The sequence below is a fragment of the Ornithorhynchus anatinus genome, chromosome 2 (assembly GCF_004115215.2).
Source record: "Ornithorhynchus anatinus isolate Pmale09 chromosome 2, mOrnAna1.pri.v4, whole genome shotgun sequence".
In the NCBI taxonomy this organism is placed as follows: domain Eukaryota; kingdom Metazoa; phylum Chordata; class Mammalia; order Monotremata; family Ornithorhynchidae; genus Ornithorhynchus; species Ornithorhynchus anatinus.
Window position 1 is genome coordinate 40073563 of NC_041729.1, and position 14417 is coordinate 40087979.

At 42.5% G+C, this 14417-nt stretch overlaps 1 protein-coding gene across 1 annotated transcript in view; it reads right to left on the reverse strand.

Annotated features, from left to right (window-relative positions):
* EIF3B (eukaryotic translation initiation factor 3 subunit B) overlaps positions 1-9746 on the reverse strand; it is a 21534-nt gene extending 11788 nt beyond the window's left edge. The window contains exons 1-10 of the mRNA XM_029053241.2: positions 9570-9746; positions 7752-7871; positions 7577-7634; positions 6063-6191; positions 5536-5693; positions 3157-3288; positions 2989-3055; positions 2400-2446; positions 857-1067; positions 141-213 (exon numbers count right to left, since the gene is read on the reverse strand). Of these exons, the coding sequence (XP_028909074.1) occupies positions 141-213; positions 857-1067; positions 2400-2446; positions 2989-3055; positions 3157-3288; positions 5536-5693; positions 6063-6191; positions 7577-7634; positions 7752-7871; positions 9570-9625 (1051 nt within the window). The 5' untranslated portion in view covers positions 9626-9746. The remainder of the gene's footprint in view (positions 1-140; positions 214-856; positions 1068-2399; positions 2447-2988; positions 3056-3156; positions 3289-5535; positions 5694-6062; positions 6192-7576; positions 7635-7751; positions 7872-9569) is intronic.
* Positions 9747-14417: the final 4671 nt, after the last annotated feature.

The following is a 14417-nucleotide window of genomic DNA, read 5'->3' on the forward strand; positions in this document are numbered from 1 at the left end:
AGATATTTAAAAGTTCAGAATCTACTCCATTCTGCTTGGAAAGTGAATGTCCATTATCTGAGAGTCAAAGTTTCCTCCATCAGTAAATTGCTTAACTGCTTAAGCTGCACACTGATTTAGATATGAAAAGTTGAACTTGCCTTTCATTTCCACCACATCCACAGGTACCTGTTTCTCTCTCATTCGGAAGATTTCAAAGTTGGTCACTACTCCCTGTAAAAACAAAACAAAACACAAGGGTAGGGGGTAGGAGGGGGTATTAAATTAGATGTTCCATCATAAAAAAAAAAGGGCAGGCAGTTATCTGTTTCAGACCTAATGAGTGTTACTCAAGAGATCGGTCATTCCCTTGAAGAAAGGTAAATGACTTCTACAAAAAGTAGGTGGTGCTTTTGAAGGTTCTAGCCTATATAGTTTATATATTTTTTTTAATATTTACCCCCAAAAGATCTCCTCCCTCAGGTACAACACAATGCCAAGATAACTTTAATACCCAAAACCTTCTGGAGTGTCAGCTAGATGCTTTCATAAGTTACAGTTATTGAATCACACACATACTGAACCATCAGAAGAGGAATAGATTCTAGATTTTAAGGTTGCCGTGTACCGACTTTGTTGTACGGCACTCCCCGAAGCACTTAGCATAGTGCTCCACACATGGTAAGAACTCAATCAGTACCACTGATGTGACTGATCAATAATAAAACACGACGACAGAAATCGCTTTATGTTTCTCTAGATGCCTGCCGGAAACCCTAATAAGCCTAGAATTTTACCTCTGTCCTTGTCTTTACCTAAGCTCTGAAAATGAAGTGTTCAGGGGCACACATTCTGTGTAACCTCTGCAGTCATGTACCTGGGTGCCTTTTGGAGTCCTGTCTACTTTGACGCAAAGATAATCTCCATTCTTTTGCCAATGTAATTTGCAGTCCACAACATTGAACAGATTTCGCACTCTGATTTCTTGTCTGGTGGGAAGCTGCATTAAGGTCACTCTGGCTGGGATGTCCTTATCTTCTGGCACCCAAAAAGCAATTATGTTACCACCAGGTGACCAAGAAAAGTCTCTGCAGAACAAAGAAGAGGAAATATGTTAGGAGAAGGCACTTATATAACAGAAATCAGCAGCCTGAAGATCGATTTATTGCATCACAACTTTTTGTGTGCTTTGACTATCAGAAAATGCCAAGAAAATGGGAGGACAGTAAACCAATGTAACGTTTGTGTAGAAATCAGAATCTCAGTGAAAAAAAACTGCCAGCTAAGTCATTTAACCTACAAAACTAAACAAATGACAGCTGTCCAAATACCTGATGATCTTAATATTGGAGGAACATTTTTCTCAACAGGTTGTCTTTCAATTTTAAGGACGAAAAGATCTATTTTTTAAGAACCTTTTCCCCCCTACTGCCTCCAACACACTCTCTCTCTCTCCCCACAGCCCAATCAGGTTAAAAAAAAAAAAGAAAAATCTAAGTGACCTAGTTCTACTTCCGTTAATATAGTGGATGTTAGTTTATTAGACTGGGTACACACATATGATCAGATCATCTTTCAGACACATGCGCCTAGTGCAGTGTTCTTTGTGAACTAGAGAATTTAAGGGAGACAAAAAGTTCACTGACAAGGCTTTTGGGGTCATTGATGAGTAGTCCTTCCTCTGGTCTGGAACTCCATTCCCCTCTTCATAAACAACTGACCAACACTCACCCTCTGCTCCTCCCCCTTCCCTCAGCTGAGTCCCCTTTCCCTCTGCTCCTCCCCCCGAGCCCTCAGCACTGTGCTTATTACCCTATTAATTTTGTTAATGAGGTGTACATCCCCTTGATTCTATTTATCATGACGATGCCTTGTTTTTGTGAGCCCATCATTGGGCAGGGATTGTCTCTATCTGTTACATTCCAAGCACTTAGTCCAGTGCTCTGCACATAGTAAGCACTCAATAAATACTGTTGAATGAAAACATCAGTATATTCAAGAAAGGCTTGGATAAATAAATGAATGAGACGTCTAGAGAAGATTACTAGAGCTAAACTTCAGAAGGCTCAAAAATTGATATTCCTGGACAACAGGTCAATGGTGGGATATTAAAGGGAAAAGTTCCTGTGCAGAAGTATCTGTAACCACAAGGATAGGATGAGTGTAGGGAGGGCAAATAGCCCTGTTTCTCCACGCATTTTTTGGTTTTATTATTTGAAATTCAATACTAGGTTGGATGGACTGGTGGTCTGAATAAAGTATGGAACTGCTTATGTTCTCGTTCAAGAAAGTTTAACTGATAAAAGCACAGTCTTTAAATGAAGAAGAAACCTCAACTCTCCAAATCAGAAGTCCAAGATAGATGCGCCAGAGGATGGAAAACAATTAGAAAGGAGTCCTTTACAAGGACATTCACTTACTTTATCCCGGAGATTTTCAAACTCTTCTTGTCCAAAAGACCCATAGACTGCAAAGAAAGAACTACAGCTCAATCAAATCATGCCACCACCTCAACTTTTCACAAAACCCACCCCATAGTGGAAATACCATAAGCAGTGGAGACATAAAATTTAATAATTAAAACATTTGAAATAGCAGAGCCCAATGGCACTTTCCTCTCTTTTGAAGGAAGCAATCACTGAACTTGCTGTATCTGGTCTATGGGGTAATTTACCCTTATCTGGAAAGGCAAAATGCTGTTTTTCAAGGTCCTTTCCAAAAACCCTCACAATAGTCCTGTGCCACAATGGCTATCTCCTTTATATCCTGGAGCAAGTAAAGATGGCGCTAATTTTGAAGACAGAAATCTTCAAGGTCCAGGGTTTGGGAAAAGCCAGCTTTGGGTCATTTTCCTCATTAGACAACCTACTTAACAGTGTTTTAATCTTTTACCACTCTGCAAATTAAGCTACAATACACGTAGCTACTTCAAGCTAAAAAATGTAGAAGTCTAGAGTCTGTGAACATGACACACTCCTTAACAGTTCCCAGATGGCTTATATCACTTACAGGAGTTTCATAAATGCTCAAGGTGTCTACTGTCATCCGGGCAAAGAACTTTCCATCATGGCTCCACCTGAGCAGAGAACAGAAAGAGTAAGTACCAGAGACAGGCTTTGAAACTTCAAAGATTATCCACGGTTAAGGGTCCATCTTTGCTATTACTAGCCAACCTACTTAAAAATGGGCCAATGGGCAGAACTTTCACAGTGAAATCCTCGTTTCTTCTGTCCAGTTAGGATGTCCCAGATGATGATGGCCTGAGGGTCATCCTGGGTGTCCATTAGGGGGCTGAAGGTCACGAGATACCTACAAAAGAATGGTACATTAAAAACAATACAAGAAATGATTGGTCTTCTCACTTCAGCAGAGCTGATGGAGGATTTCAACTGCATTTTAATGACTGCATTTTAGATAACATAAGTTGACACATAAATTAATAGTTCACAGCAGTTATTGTGGTGCTTGTGCGCTGCAGAAACTAACTTAAAATGCTCCTTCTTGGAACCTTAGATAGGGAGAAAGAAATCAGAATAAATTCTGAGCCACAAAGGTGACCGTGTGCCGAGAGGCCAACAGAGGAAAACATCCATATCACCTCTATTACAGCAGAATTAAGAAGACTAATAAGGTAAATAAAACAGATGTTCACATATGGCTCAGAAATGAGTCTCTATTAATTGGGCAACTTTGATGCCTAGAGACTTCTCCTAAGTACTGATTTATATTCCTCCTTTCTGAAATAGGACACCCGTTCATTTTATTTACATCAACATAAAAACTAAGAAAATCTACACCAGATTGCACTCTTTGTAGTAACAAGATAGCCACTGAGGGGAGGCAAATTAATGAAGATGATGGAAATGGCCCTGAGGTACTTTTTTTCCTTTTGGATTGGGGGGAAGGGGGAAGGGAGCAGGGACAAGAAATCTTCAATCAGTATTCAATGAAATCATAGTACATGAAGTTCTAATAACTGGACCTGGGAATAATCGAGGCTCAAGCACCTTCCAGTAATCTGGATCTAATGAAATTCTACCTCCTCTGGGAATCTAATTGGGACCCTTGGTGAATTAAGACACCCCCTCAACTGTGCCAATGTAATATACTATATTTAATTCTTTCTGAAACCAGGAGACCGGGGTTCTAGTCCCGGTTGTGATTTTGGGGGCTGCATCATCGGGGGTGAAGGTTTCTATCCCAAGAACCACCTAAGGTGTACGGACAAGTGACAGGCCCAGCAGGAATCCCGAAAATGTTGGTTAGCGTAGATGTCAAGAGACCATGCAAATAACCCAAGACACTGGCAGCTGAGTTATGGCATTAAAACACAGCTTTGGGACTCTGCTACAGTCCCTTGGGCCATAAATGCATCCTGCACAATAAAAATAAGTTTGTGTTCATTCTGCAATGGGCTGCAAACTGTGGGAGCATGACTGATGAGGACAAGAAAGTGTGAAAGGTGCCTCACTAAGCACTAGCACCCGAATTTCTTTGCAAAGGTTCTTGGTCCTGAAGTTTCAAGACCAAGGCTTATCAATGATTCTTAAAAGGAAACTCAGTTAGGCTTGTTCGAATACACACCTTCACGTATTCCCCTTTGAATTCTAAAGGGGCAAAGCACACAAAACCCAGAGCCAGATTTCCCAGTAACTGGACTTGCAGCACAAATCATTTCTTTATTTACAGATCATCGCTACCACTTGGCCAAACTCCCAAGATTCACAGACATTAGAAGAGATGGGAAGTGGGGACTAAAGAAGATTCAGGGGAGAGAACTTCATATAATACAGCATCTCGAGCTACAAAGAGTGACCATAAAAATATTGTGGATCCAAGTACATAGACACACCACAGAAGGGAGAGGGTGTGGGGGAAAACAGGGCTTTATCGCCTTGAAGAGATGTGACCATAATAAAGTTTTGGAGGTGGTCTGTCATGTATGGAGGGGGAGGGAGTTCCAGGCCAGAGGGAGAATATGGGAAAGGGGTCGGAGGCGAGACAGACGAGATCGGGCCCCCCTGAGCAATCTGGCACTACTGGAGCAGAGTTGGCAGGTTGGGCTGCAGTAGGAGATCAGGGAGAGAAACAGCGAGGCTTAGTGGATAGAGCACAGGCTTGGGACTCCGCCACTTGTCTGTGTGACCTTGGGCAGGTCACTTCACTTCCTCTGTGTGCCAGTTACTTCATCTGTAAAATGGGGATTAAGGTTGTGAGCCCCATGTGGGACAGGGACTGTGTCCACCTGATTAGCTTATATCTACCCCCAGAACTTTGAATAGTTCCTGGCACACAGTAAGCACTTAACAGATACCATTAAAAAAAAAAAAGAGAGAGCAAGTTGATTAAGTACTTTAAAGGAAATGCGGGGGGCGGGGAGGGGAGTATCTTAGATTTATTCAACTTCTCCAAAATCCCTTTTCGTCCATAGTCTCTCTCCACCACATAAAATCTCACATCACGAAAAACTGGGCAGGAAAGTAACTTGTTTGATGCGGCTACCCATTTTTTCAAAGACAATCAAACATTCAAGAATCTTTTTTTTACAAGCCCTACCTTTCACAGGGTGAGAAGTCAATAAGTTGCACCCCCTGGTGACTGAACCTCTGAATCTGTTTGAACTTTTCTCCTCCCCATAGGGCAATACCTCTTTGATGGAAGGTTGCTAGGTAGGTACCTTTGGGAGACCAGCGCACATAGGTCTCAGTCCATCTCTGTGGAAATAATGAACAATCATTAACAGATACAAGAGAAGGGAAGGGTACTAGATATAAAGATTTGCCTAGGTGAAAAGAAGCTTTTTTTAAAGTCAAAATGCTACATATGGGAGAATTCTGGATTATTCCAAAGGTGTAGGCATTCAAGTGGCAGGTGACAAAAATTTAATCATATACATCAAGTTCTCCTCCAAGGTGGGAGTTGTGTCCTTCCTAACCTTTTGAACCGTGACTGACATTTTCTACTCATATTCCCATATTATTGTTACGTCTACCAGTAGCAAAATGCTCTAGATCCTAAACCCTTGCTGTTATTTTATTGAATTGAACGGAACCACCCATTTTCCTCCCATAGTTCAAACTCACTGCTCTTTCTTCAATGGAGACTGGATCCTTCACATCATTCCAGAAAATGGAAGTGCGATCTCCAGATTCAAAGATCACACTATATTGATCTCTACATTCTGCCTCCTCAAGCCAATACCGCAGATTTCCCTGCAATAAAAACAAGTTGCGGGAAGGAGGTGCGGGGGAAGAGAAAGATTAAAATTCATTTTAAGCACAAAAATTACAATTATTCTTAGGACACAAATCAAATGTGGATGCATGCTAAGTACAGCATTCAGAAATTAACAGCAAAGGTATTTTCTAGAAACACCCGTCAGGGCCAAGTTGGCTCCCAAATCATTACCACGAAGGCACATCTCCTCCAGGAAGCCTTCCCTGGCTAAGCCTTCCTTGCCCCTTCTCCCATTCCCCTCTGCACCGCTCTTACTTGCTCCTTCATTCATCCTCCCTCCCATCCCCAACACCACATATGTATATATCTATCTGTAATGTATCTATGAACTTATACCGATGTCTGTCTGCCTCCTCTAGACTGTGAGCTCGTTGTGGGCAGAAATGTGTCTGTTTGTTATTACACTGTACTCTCCCAAGTGCTTAATACAGAGCTTTGCACACAATAAGGGCTCAATAAATATGAATGAATGAATGACCAGGAAATTCTGGCATGAAACTCAAGAGCTGAGGGGGCAGTGGGTTTAAAGAACACAATCTCCTTGACTTCCACCTGCCGCTCTCCTCCTGGCTTCAAGAGGCTCCTTGCTTGCTGTGAGTTCTGTGGTGGTGAGGAGCTGCTCAGAGGCAGACACGACCCACGGCAGCCTGGACCGACCGATGTGGGCCCCAGCCCTGTCACCTTCTCAGTCGTGCAACTCCGTAACCACCATCATCTCATTTAAATCCAACGCTCGATTCCAAAACTTCAGTTTACCAGAACAAAACTATCTGAACGGAATGAACCCCCCCCAAGACATATATCTTCTACTTGGTCCTCTAACTGTCAGCTTGTTGTGGGCAGGAAATGTGTCTACCAACTCTATGATACTGAACTCTCTCAAGTGCTTGGAACAGTGCTCTGCCCACAGTAAGCGCTCAATAAATACCACTGTCTAAATGCCGACTTCCATTCATAAGTTAACTGGATGTTTAGGCACTTTCTTCCAATGCCACGGTGTGGCCTAGTGGAAAGAGCACAGGCCTGGCACTCAAAGGACCTAGGTTCTAATTGCAGCTCTGTCACTTGCCTTCTGGGTAACCATGGGAAAGTCACTACACTCATCTGTGCCTTGGTTTGCAGAGTTGGTAGATATGTCCAGGAATTTATGAGTCCTAAAGGGGAGGGAGACAGCTCACCTGTAGGCTGGGGATTACACATCTGTTCTCCCTCCTAGATCGAGAGCCCCCCGTGAGATTCGGAATGTGACCATCCTGATGATCTTGTAGCTACCCCAGTGCTTAGTACAGTGCTTGGCACATAGTAAGTGCTTTAACAAATACTACTATCATCATCATCATCATCATCACCTTGAACATACCAAATCTTTGAAGGGCTGTTTCTCCGGAATGTCCCACTCATCGCTAATTGTCATGTACCTGGAAGACAGCAAAACTAGTGGGTGAGCAGCACTGCCCAGTCCATGAAACGTACAAACCGAGGGCATTAAGCCCCTAACACAGACATACAGACGTGGCCCAAAGAGGGGTACTCACTTATCAAAGTCAGTGAAAAGGTTGACTCTGAAGGTATGCTGCTTGTCCAACTTGTAGCCATCAGCATTTTTCACAGCATCTAGGGCATGAGCGGGAGAGACGTACTCCAGAAAAATATACCTGCAATGTAAAGGAGAGGAGGAGTTATACAACTCAGATTCCCACTGTAAACTTCAGTTGGAAGTAGAGTTTTTGCACAGGTTTTGACCTGTACAGTGAATAATAGGCTCAGAGCCTGCTGAAAGATTTGCTTCTAAATGCCCTCTAGACTGTAAGCTTGTTGCGGGCAGAGAAGCAGCTTGGCCTAGTTGACAGAGCATGAGCCTGGGAGTCAGAGGACCTGTGTTCTAATCCTGGCTTTGCCACTGGTCTGCTTTGTGACCTTGGGCATGTCACTTCACTTCTCTGGGTCTCAGTTACCTCATCTGTAAAATGGGGATTCAGACCGTGAGCCTCATGTGAGACAGGGACTTATGTCCAACCTGATTAACTTGTATTGACTCCAGTGCTTAGCACAGTGCCTGGCATAGAGTAAGTGTTTAAATACCATGGGGGAAAAAAATCCCCTCAACACACTTACACATATACCTTTAAACTCCATTGCTTTCCCCTTCCTTTAATTTATTTTAGCTTCTACCTTCCCGGACAGATTCAATGTTCCTTGATGAAAGGGATCATAATACTAATTGGACTGTTCTCTCCCAAGCACTTAGTATACAGTGATCTGCACCGAGCACAGACTCGACACATACTAAAGAATGATTTAAAACACTAGTATTTTGCATGACTCAAACGTAAAATGGTTCTGGAGCTCTTAATTTGTGCACCAGCCTGTTCCACTTGTTCAAGTGACTACACTCAATTGGATATGGAAACAAGAGATCTGACATTCAGAGTTTTCCCCAAGCTCCAGGCCTATTAATGTTTTTTTTAATCAGGTTATACCCCATTGCAGACAACTGTTTTGAGTGAACTGTGTTGAGAAAAATAAAACCTTATGGTTAAGCCCTTTTATTACTTGGTAGCTAATCATTTGTGTGTGTGCTATATTTCCTCCTCTGGACTACTTACTGAGCATTTCATTAGAATCTCCGTCAAAAGAGGGCATGGAGAAATAGTAACAATAGTGCTATTTGTTAAGCACTTTCTATGTGCCAAGCACTACTCAAATGGTCTGTCCTCTGAAATACATCTCATAAATTTCCACCAAGCAAAGACTTCTTTTGTAAGGGTGTTAAAACACTTCCTATGTGTCAAATACTGCTCTGAGCACTGGGGCAGGTACAAGTTAACGAGGCCAGATCCAGTCCTTGTACCACGTGGAGCTCCCAGCCTAAGTAGGAGGGAGAACAGGTATATATAATCCCCATTTTACAGCTGAGGAATACAAAGTCACATCGCAAGCAACTGGTAGAGTTGGCATTAAAACCCAGGTCCTCGGACTCCTAGGCCCGGGCCTCTAAGCTGGGATGCTTCTCACATGGCCCATTTTATGCCAGGGGGCTACAACTGCGAGCAGACAGGCTGCACACATGCCATTTTGGTTCTAACGGCCCACTGCAGCATGCTTGCTGAAGCTTCTCCCCCAGTGAATCTGAGGGGATTAGGGGTGGTTTCCATCAACAACTGCTTCATCATTCCCCCTTGCAATCCTCTCTGAGCACAAGTACTAGCCAAGGTCGGTCAGCCTGTGCTGAGAGCCACTGAACATGGTACCCTAAGTTTTGTTATTTAGATTTCCCTGCTCCAAGGTCTAAACTTATTTGACACTCCAAAACAGGAAGAAATGTCTCTTTGATGAGAATTGCCATCACTCACCCCTTTGTCTTCCCATCCTCTTCCGGGTAATAATCATTTGTAATTTTTCCAAACATGGAGAAAATCTTGTGGATGACATTCTTCAGTTTCTCAAGACGATCAGGTCCCACCTGAGGTACATTGTCCACTACAATCACTGAATCAATTCCGTCTGCTTCTTGCGGCCTGTCTTTCAGCACATCACCCAGTAATTCTGCAAAATGAAAAACTTGCTAAATCCAATCCAGGTTCAAAGAGAAAAAAAGTTGACATGATTTTTAGGAGTGTTACAATTAAAGGTTTTACTTGGGGACAAGAAGTCACAGCAATTAAGATATCTTCGATTTTACTCTGAAGGCACACAATCTTTGTATTACAATTAAGTTTAGTACAAACTTGGAAACTATAAAACATGCAAAGGAGGAGTTATGATTATTGTAAAAAAAAAAACAATTAGTAAAGGCAAAACTGTAATATTGTGCACATTTTTAATGGGCAAAGGAGAAGGGTTGGAGAAGACAATATTAAAGAGAGGGCGAAGTTACACTCGTTTTTGTTATAAATGTGTGTTTTGGCTAGAATGCACTGAAGGAATTAGAAAACATCTGGCCAACAACCCAAGCCTGCTTGAGCTTGGCATGCCAAGGTCTTGAAAAAACTGCTTGTGTGAATGTGCAGTGTCAGGAGAGGTGAGTGAGTACTAACCACCACCTCAATCTACTCAGCAGGAGGTTTCGCAAGACCGTAACCCTCACGATTCAGGCCAACAAGTTGCAGAGTATGGTCCAGAGCATTCTGAGCAACTTCAAAGACTCTCGAATGCCTAAGTATGGCCATAGGTTTTTTAAAAAATCAGTCACAGTAGCATCCCCGGGCCACTGGTGTATGTTCAACTCTGCCAATTACTTTGGTGGAGGCCACAAGGGGCTTGGGAAGAAGGGGGTCAAGTCAATTCCCACTTCACGCTGGAACAGGCACAGAATTTTAGGGAAGTCATAAAATTTTAGAAATGACAGATCAAGAGTAAATCTAGTCCATCCTCCAGCTCCAGAAAGGATTACACCTAATAGATCCCTAAAAGTCACGATTTGCCCTTCCTTAAAACCTCAAAGGAGATTTTCCAAGTGCCCTACATGTAATACATGAAGGTTATCATTTCATTTGTAGTTTTACAGTTACTGCAATTACCAAGGTCCAAAGGACAAATCATGCATGAAATGAACTAGCTCCCTGCTGTAACCTTAACAATGATGGAATTTGTTAAGCCCAGCACTGTACTAAACACCGAGGTAGCTACGGATGAACACAGTCCCTGTCCCACATGGGACTCAAGTGGGAAGGAGAACACGAATTGAATCATTTTATAGTTATGGAAACTGAAGCAAAGAGAAGTTAAGTGACTTGCCCTAGGTCATGCAGCAGGCAAGTGGCAGGATTAAAATCCAGATCCTGATAGGCCATGCTGATTATTTTATGCTAAGAGCTGTAAACCACTAGTCTCACGGCTAGGAAAAAGGATTGCTGTTTGGGGGGGGGGGGCGCGGGGAGAAATAGTGTCACCTAGTGAATAGAACATGGACCTGGGGGTCAGAAGGAAGTGGATTTTAATCCTGACTCTGCCACTTGTCTGTGTGAACTTGGGCAAGTCATTTAACTTCTCTGCGCCTCTGTTCCCTCATCTGTATAATGGGGGATTAAGACTGTCCAATCCGATTAGCTTGTAGCCTTATCCCAGGGTTTAGTACAGTGCCTGGCACATAGTAAGCGCTTAACAAATACCATAAAAAAGAGGCCTTCTCAGATTAAGGTTTTTTTTATGGTATTTGTTAAGTGCTTACTTTGTAACCAGCGTTATTCTAAGCATTGGGGTAGATACAAGACAAGAAGCAGTCCCTGTTCCACATAGGGCTCACAGACTAAAACGGAGGATGAGGATTTAATCCCCATTTTACAGATGAGGTAACTGAGGCACAGAGAAGTGAAGTGGCATGCTCCAGGTTACTCAGCAGACAAGTGGAAGATTATAATTCAGGTCCTCTGATTCCCAGGCCCATGATCTTTCCACTAGGCAACACTGCCCCTTTACTGCCTTTTATTGCCCCCATATCTACCCTCCCGTGTCAACTCTGCGCTTGGCTGTGTTCCTTGTAAGCACTTTGATACTCACTCCAGCCCCACAATACTAATGTAAATATTCCTATATTCTACTGTTTCCCCTATCCCTAACCTATTTTATTGTCCAAGCCCTCCTCCCCCATTGAACAGCTTTCCCGAGCTCTTAGTACAGTGAGTAAGCACTCGAGAAATACAACTGAATGAGTGTTGACTCCTGGCGGGCAGGATCGCGTCCATCATCTCTGTTGTATTGTACTTTCCCAAGTGCTTAGTACAGTGCTCTGCACAAAGCCGGCGCTCAAATATCATCCGTTTTTTGAAAAGGGCATTTTGAGACAACAGCAAGAAAGAGTGATTTGTTGCAAATACATCTAGCTAAATTGGATTCAATTACAATTAATTTTATATCAGGAACTAAACCATTCCAAGTAATCACAAAGGTTGAAAACAAATTTGATCAAAAATAACACAAAATTCAAAAATCCTCAAAAGTATTAAGCAAATAGAAAGAAAATGCTTCCTTTTACCTGGTAAGGAAATTTAACTGAAGCTAGACTGGAAACTCCTTGTGGGCAGGGAATGTGCCTTCCAACTCTACTGTATTATTCTTTCCTAAACTCTAAATACAGTGTTCTGCACACAGTAAGTGCTCAATATATACCATTTATTGATTGATAGGAACGGAGGGACTAAAGAATGGTGGAACAACCCAATCTCCTTTTATTCGCAAGAATCTAGGGTACTCACCATATCAATCCCGGACAAATCCTGGAGTTCGTTATTTTTAAACTTACTGACTGTGCAGTTAAATTGCCTGTTAAACCTGTTCTGGATTTATATGGCGTACGTTTTAAACAGTTCAGGTTTTATATAAACTGATGCTCTCCTTTCCGCAAACCTACAGGTCTGTCTAGGTTATAAGCACCTGTCCTACTTTTTACAAGTAATTACACCAGAAGAGAATAAGCGACCTTGCTACCTGTCAGGGAAGATTTTCCTTGATCATCCGTCAACGTTTCTAGTTATCTTAGAGTTGCTGCTCCCTAATCTGGTTTCAGAAAAACAAGAAGGGACCTTGTAAGATGATGAAATCATCCTGTAAGACTAAATAGTGAATTAAGGTGGCTAAGATCGTTAAAACAAAAAGAAAAAATTAAGACCGAACCATGAGGTTTTAGCCATGGTATTTTTTTTTTTTTGCTAACGCTGTGGACAAAGTTGTATTTGCTAAGCGCTTATTAAGTGTCAGTTACAGGTAAGGTAACTGAGGAACAGACGAGTTAAGTGACTTGCCCAAGGTCACACAGCAGGTTTGTGGCAGAACCAGGATTGGAATTTGGGCCCCAGCTCTTTCCACTAGGTTATGCTGCTTCAATGTTTTAAACAGTGAACCAGGATTACTGTTAACTGCATGATTAAATAATTTAAACATAAAATGTAGCCCACTCTTAAATAGCTAACCTCCTGAAAATGAATTTAAAATAACCTTCTGAGATCAGAAAAGGCTTGACGATGTAATGGAGACACGGGGCTTTCCATCGATGCTTTATCCTTTAGCAATGGGGAATACTTAACGCATTACTGAAAAGGCTCCCATCGGCTAACTGCCAGCAAATTAGACCTTACAGAATATTAGTGATTTGTGCAGATGAAGTTCGATCGATCATAATCAAACGCCCTACACAACTGGAGATTATTAAATTATACCTTTCTAGGAACATGTTCCCCATTGACTTTTTATTTGTCCTGCAGAGTAATTCACTCATCTTCAGGACATGTCTCAGAATCTCTTGGATGTGGTCACAGAGGTATGGTAACTTAATCTGTACCTTGCACATGTTGAACTTTATTTTTAGATTGGATCCCTTGCCCCCCGCCAACACCCCACACACGGTGCTGAATCAATCTTTCACACTATTATTTCATCTCCCTTTAATGTGTTCATTCTGTGGTGATAAAGCTGTTAGTTTTTAATAAGAATTTCACTCCCTCCCAGGAAAAATATCACTGGAAGGTAAGGGGGCGACTCTCTGGACAATCCTTATACCCATTTACAGGCCTCGTACTGTCCTACAGCCTACTATAGAGAAGCAGCGTGGCTCAGTGGAAAGAGCACGGGCTTTGGAGTCAGGGCTCATGAGTTCGAATCCCAGCTCTGCCACTTGTCGGCTGTGTGACCGTGGGCAAGTCACTTAACTTCTCTGTGCCTCAGTTCCCTCAACTGTAAAATGGGGATTAAGACTGTGAGCCCCATGTGGGACAACCTGATTCCCCTTTGTCTACCCCAGCGCTTAGAACAGTGCTCGGCACATAGTAAGCGCTTAACAAATACCAACATTATTATTATTCACTCATTCATTCAAATGTATTTATTGAGCGCTTACTGTGTGCAGAGCACTGTACTAAGCGCTTGGAAAGTACAATTCGGCAACAGACAGAGACAATCCCTATCCAACAACAGGCTCACAGTCTAGAAGGGGGAGGCAGACAACAAAACAAAACGAGTAGACTGGCGGCAATAGCATCAAAATAAACAGAATTATAAGTTTATGATTGGGAAGCACCATTGCCTAGTAGAAAGAGCATAGGATTGGGAGTTAGGAGGCTGGGTCCCTCATCCAGGCTCTGCCACTTACCAGATGTGTGACCTTGGGCTGGTCACTTAACTTCTCTGTGCCTCAGTTTCCTCATCTATAAAATGGGGATTAAACACCTGATCTCCCTCCCACTTGGTCTATGAGTCCCATTCGGGCC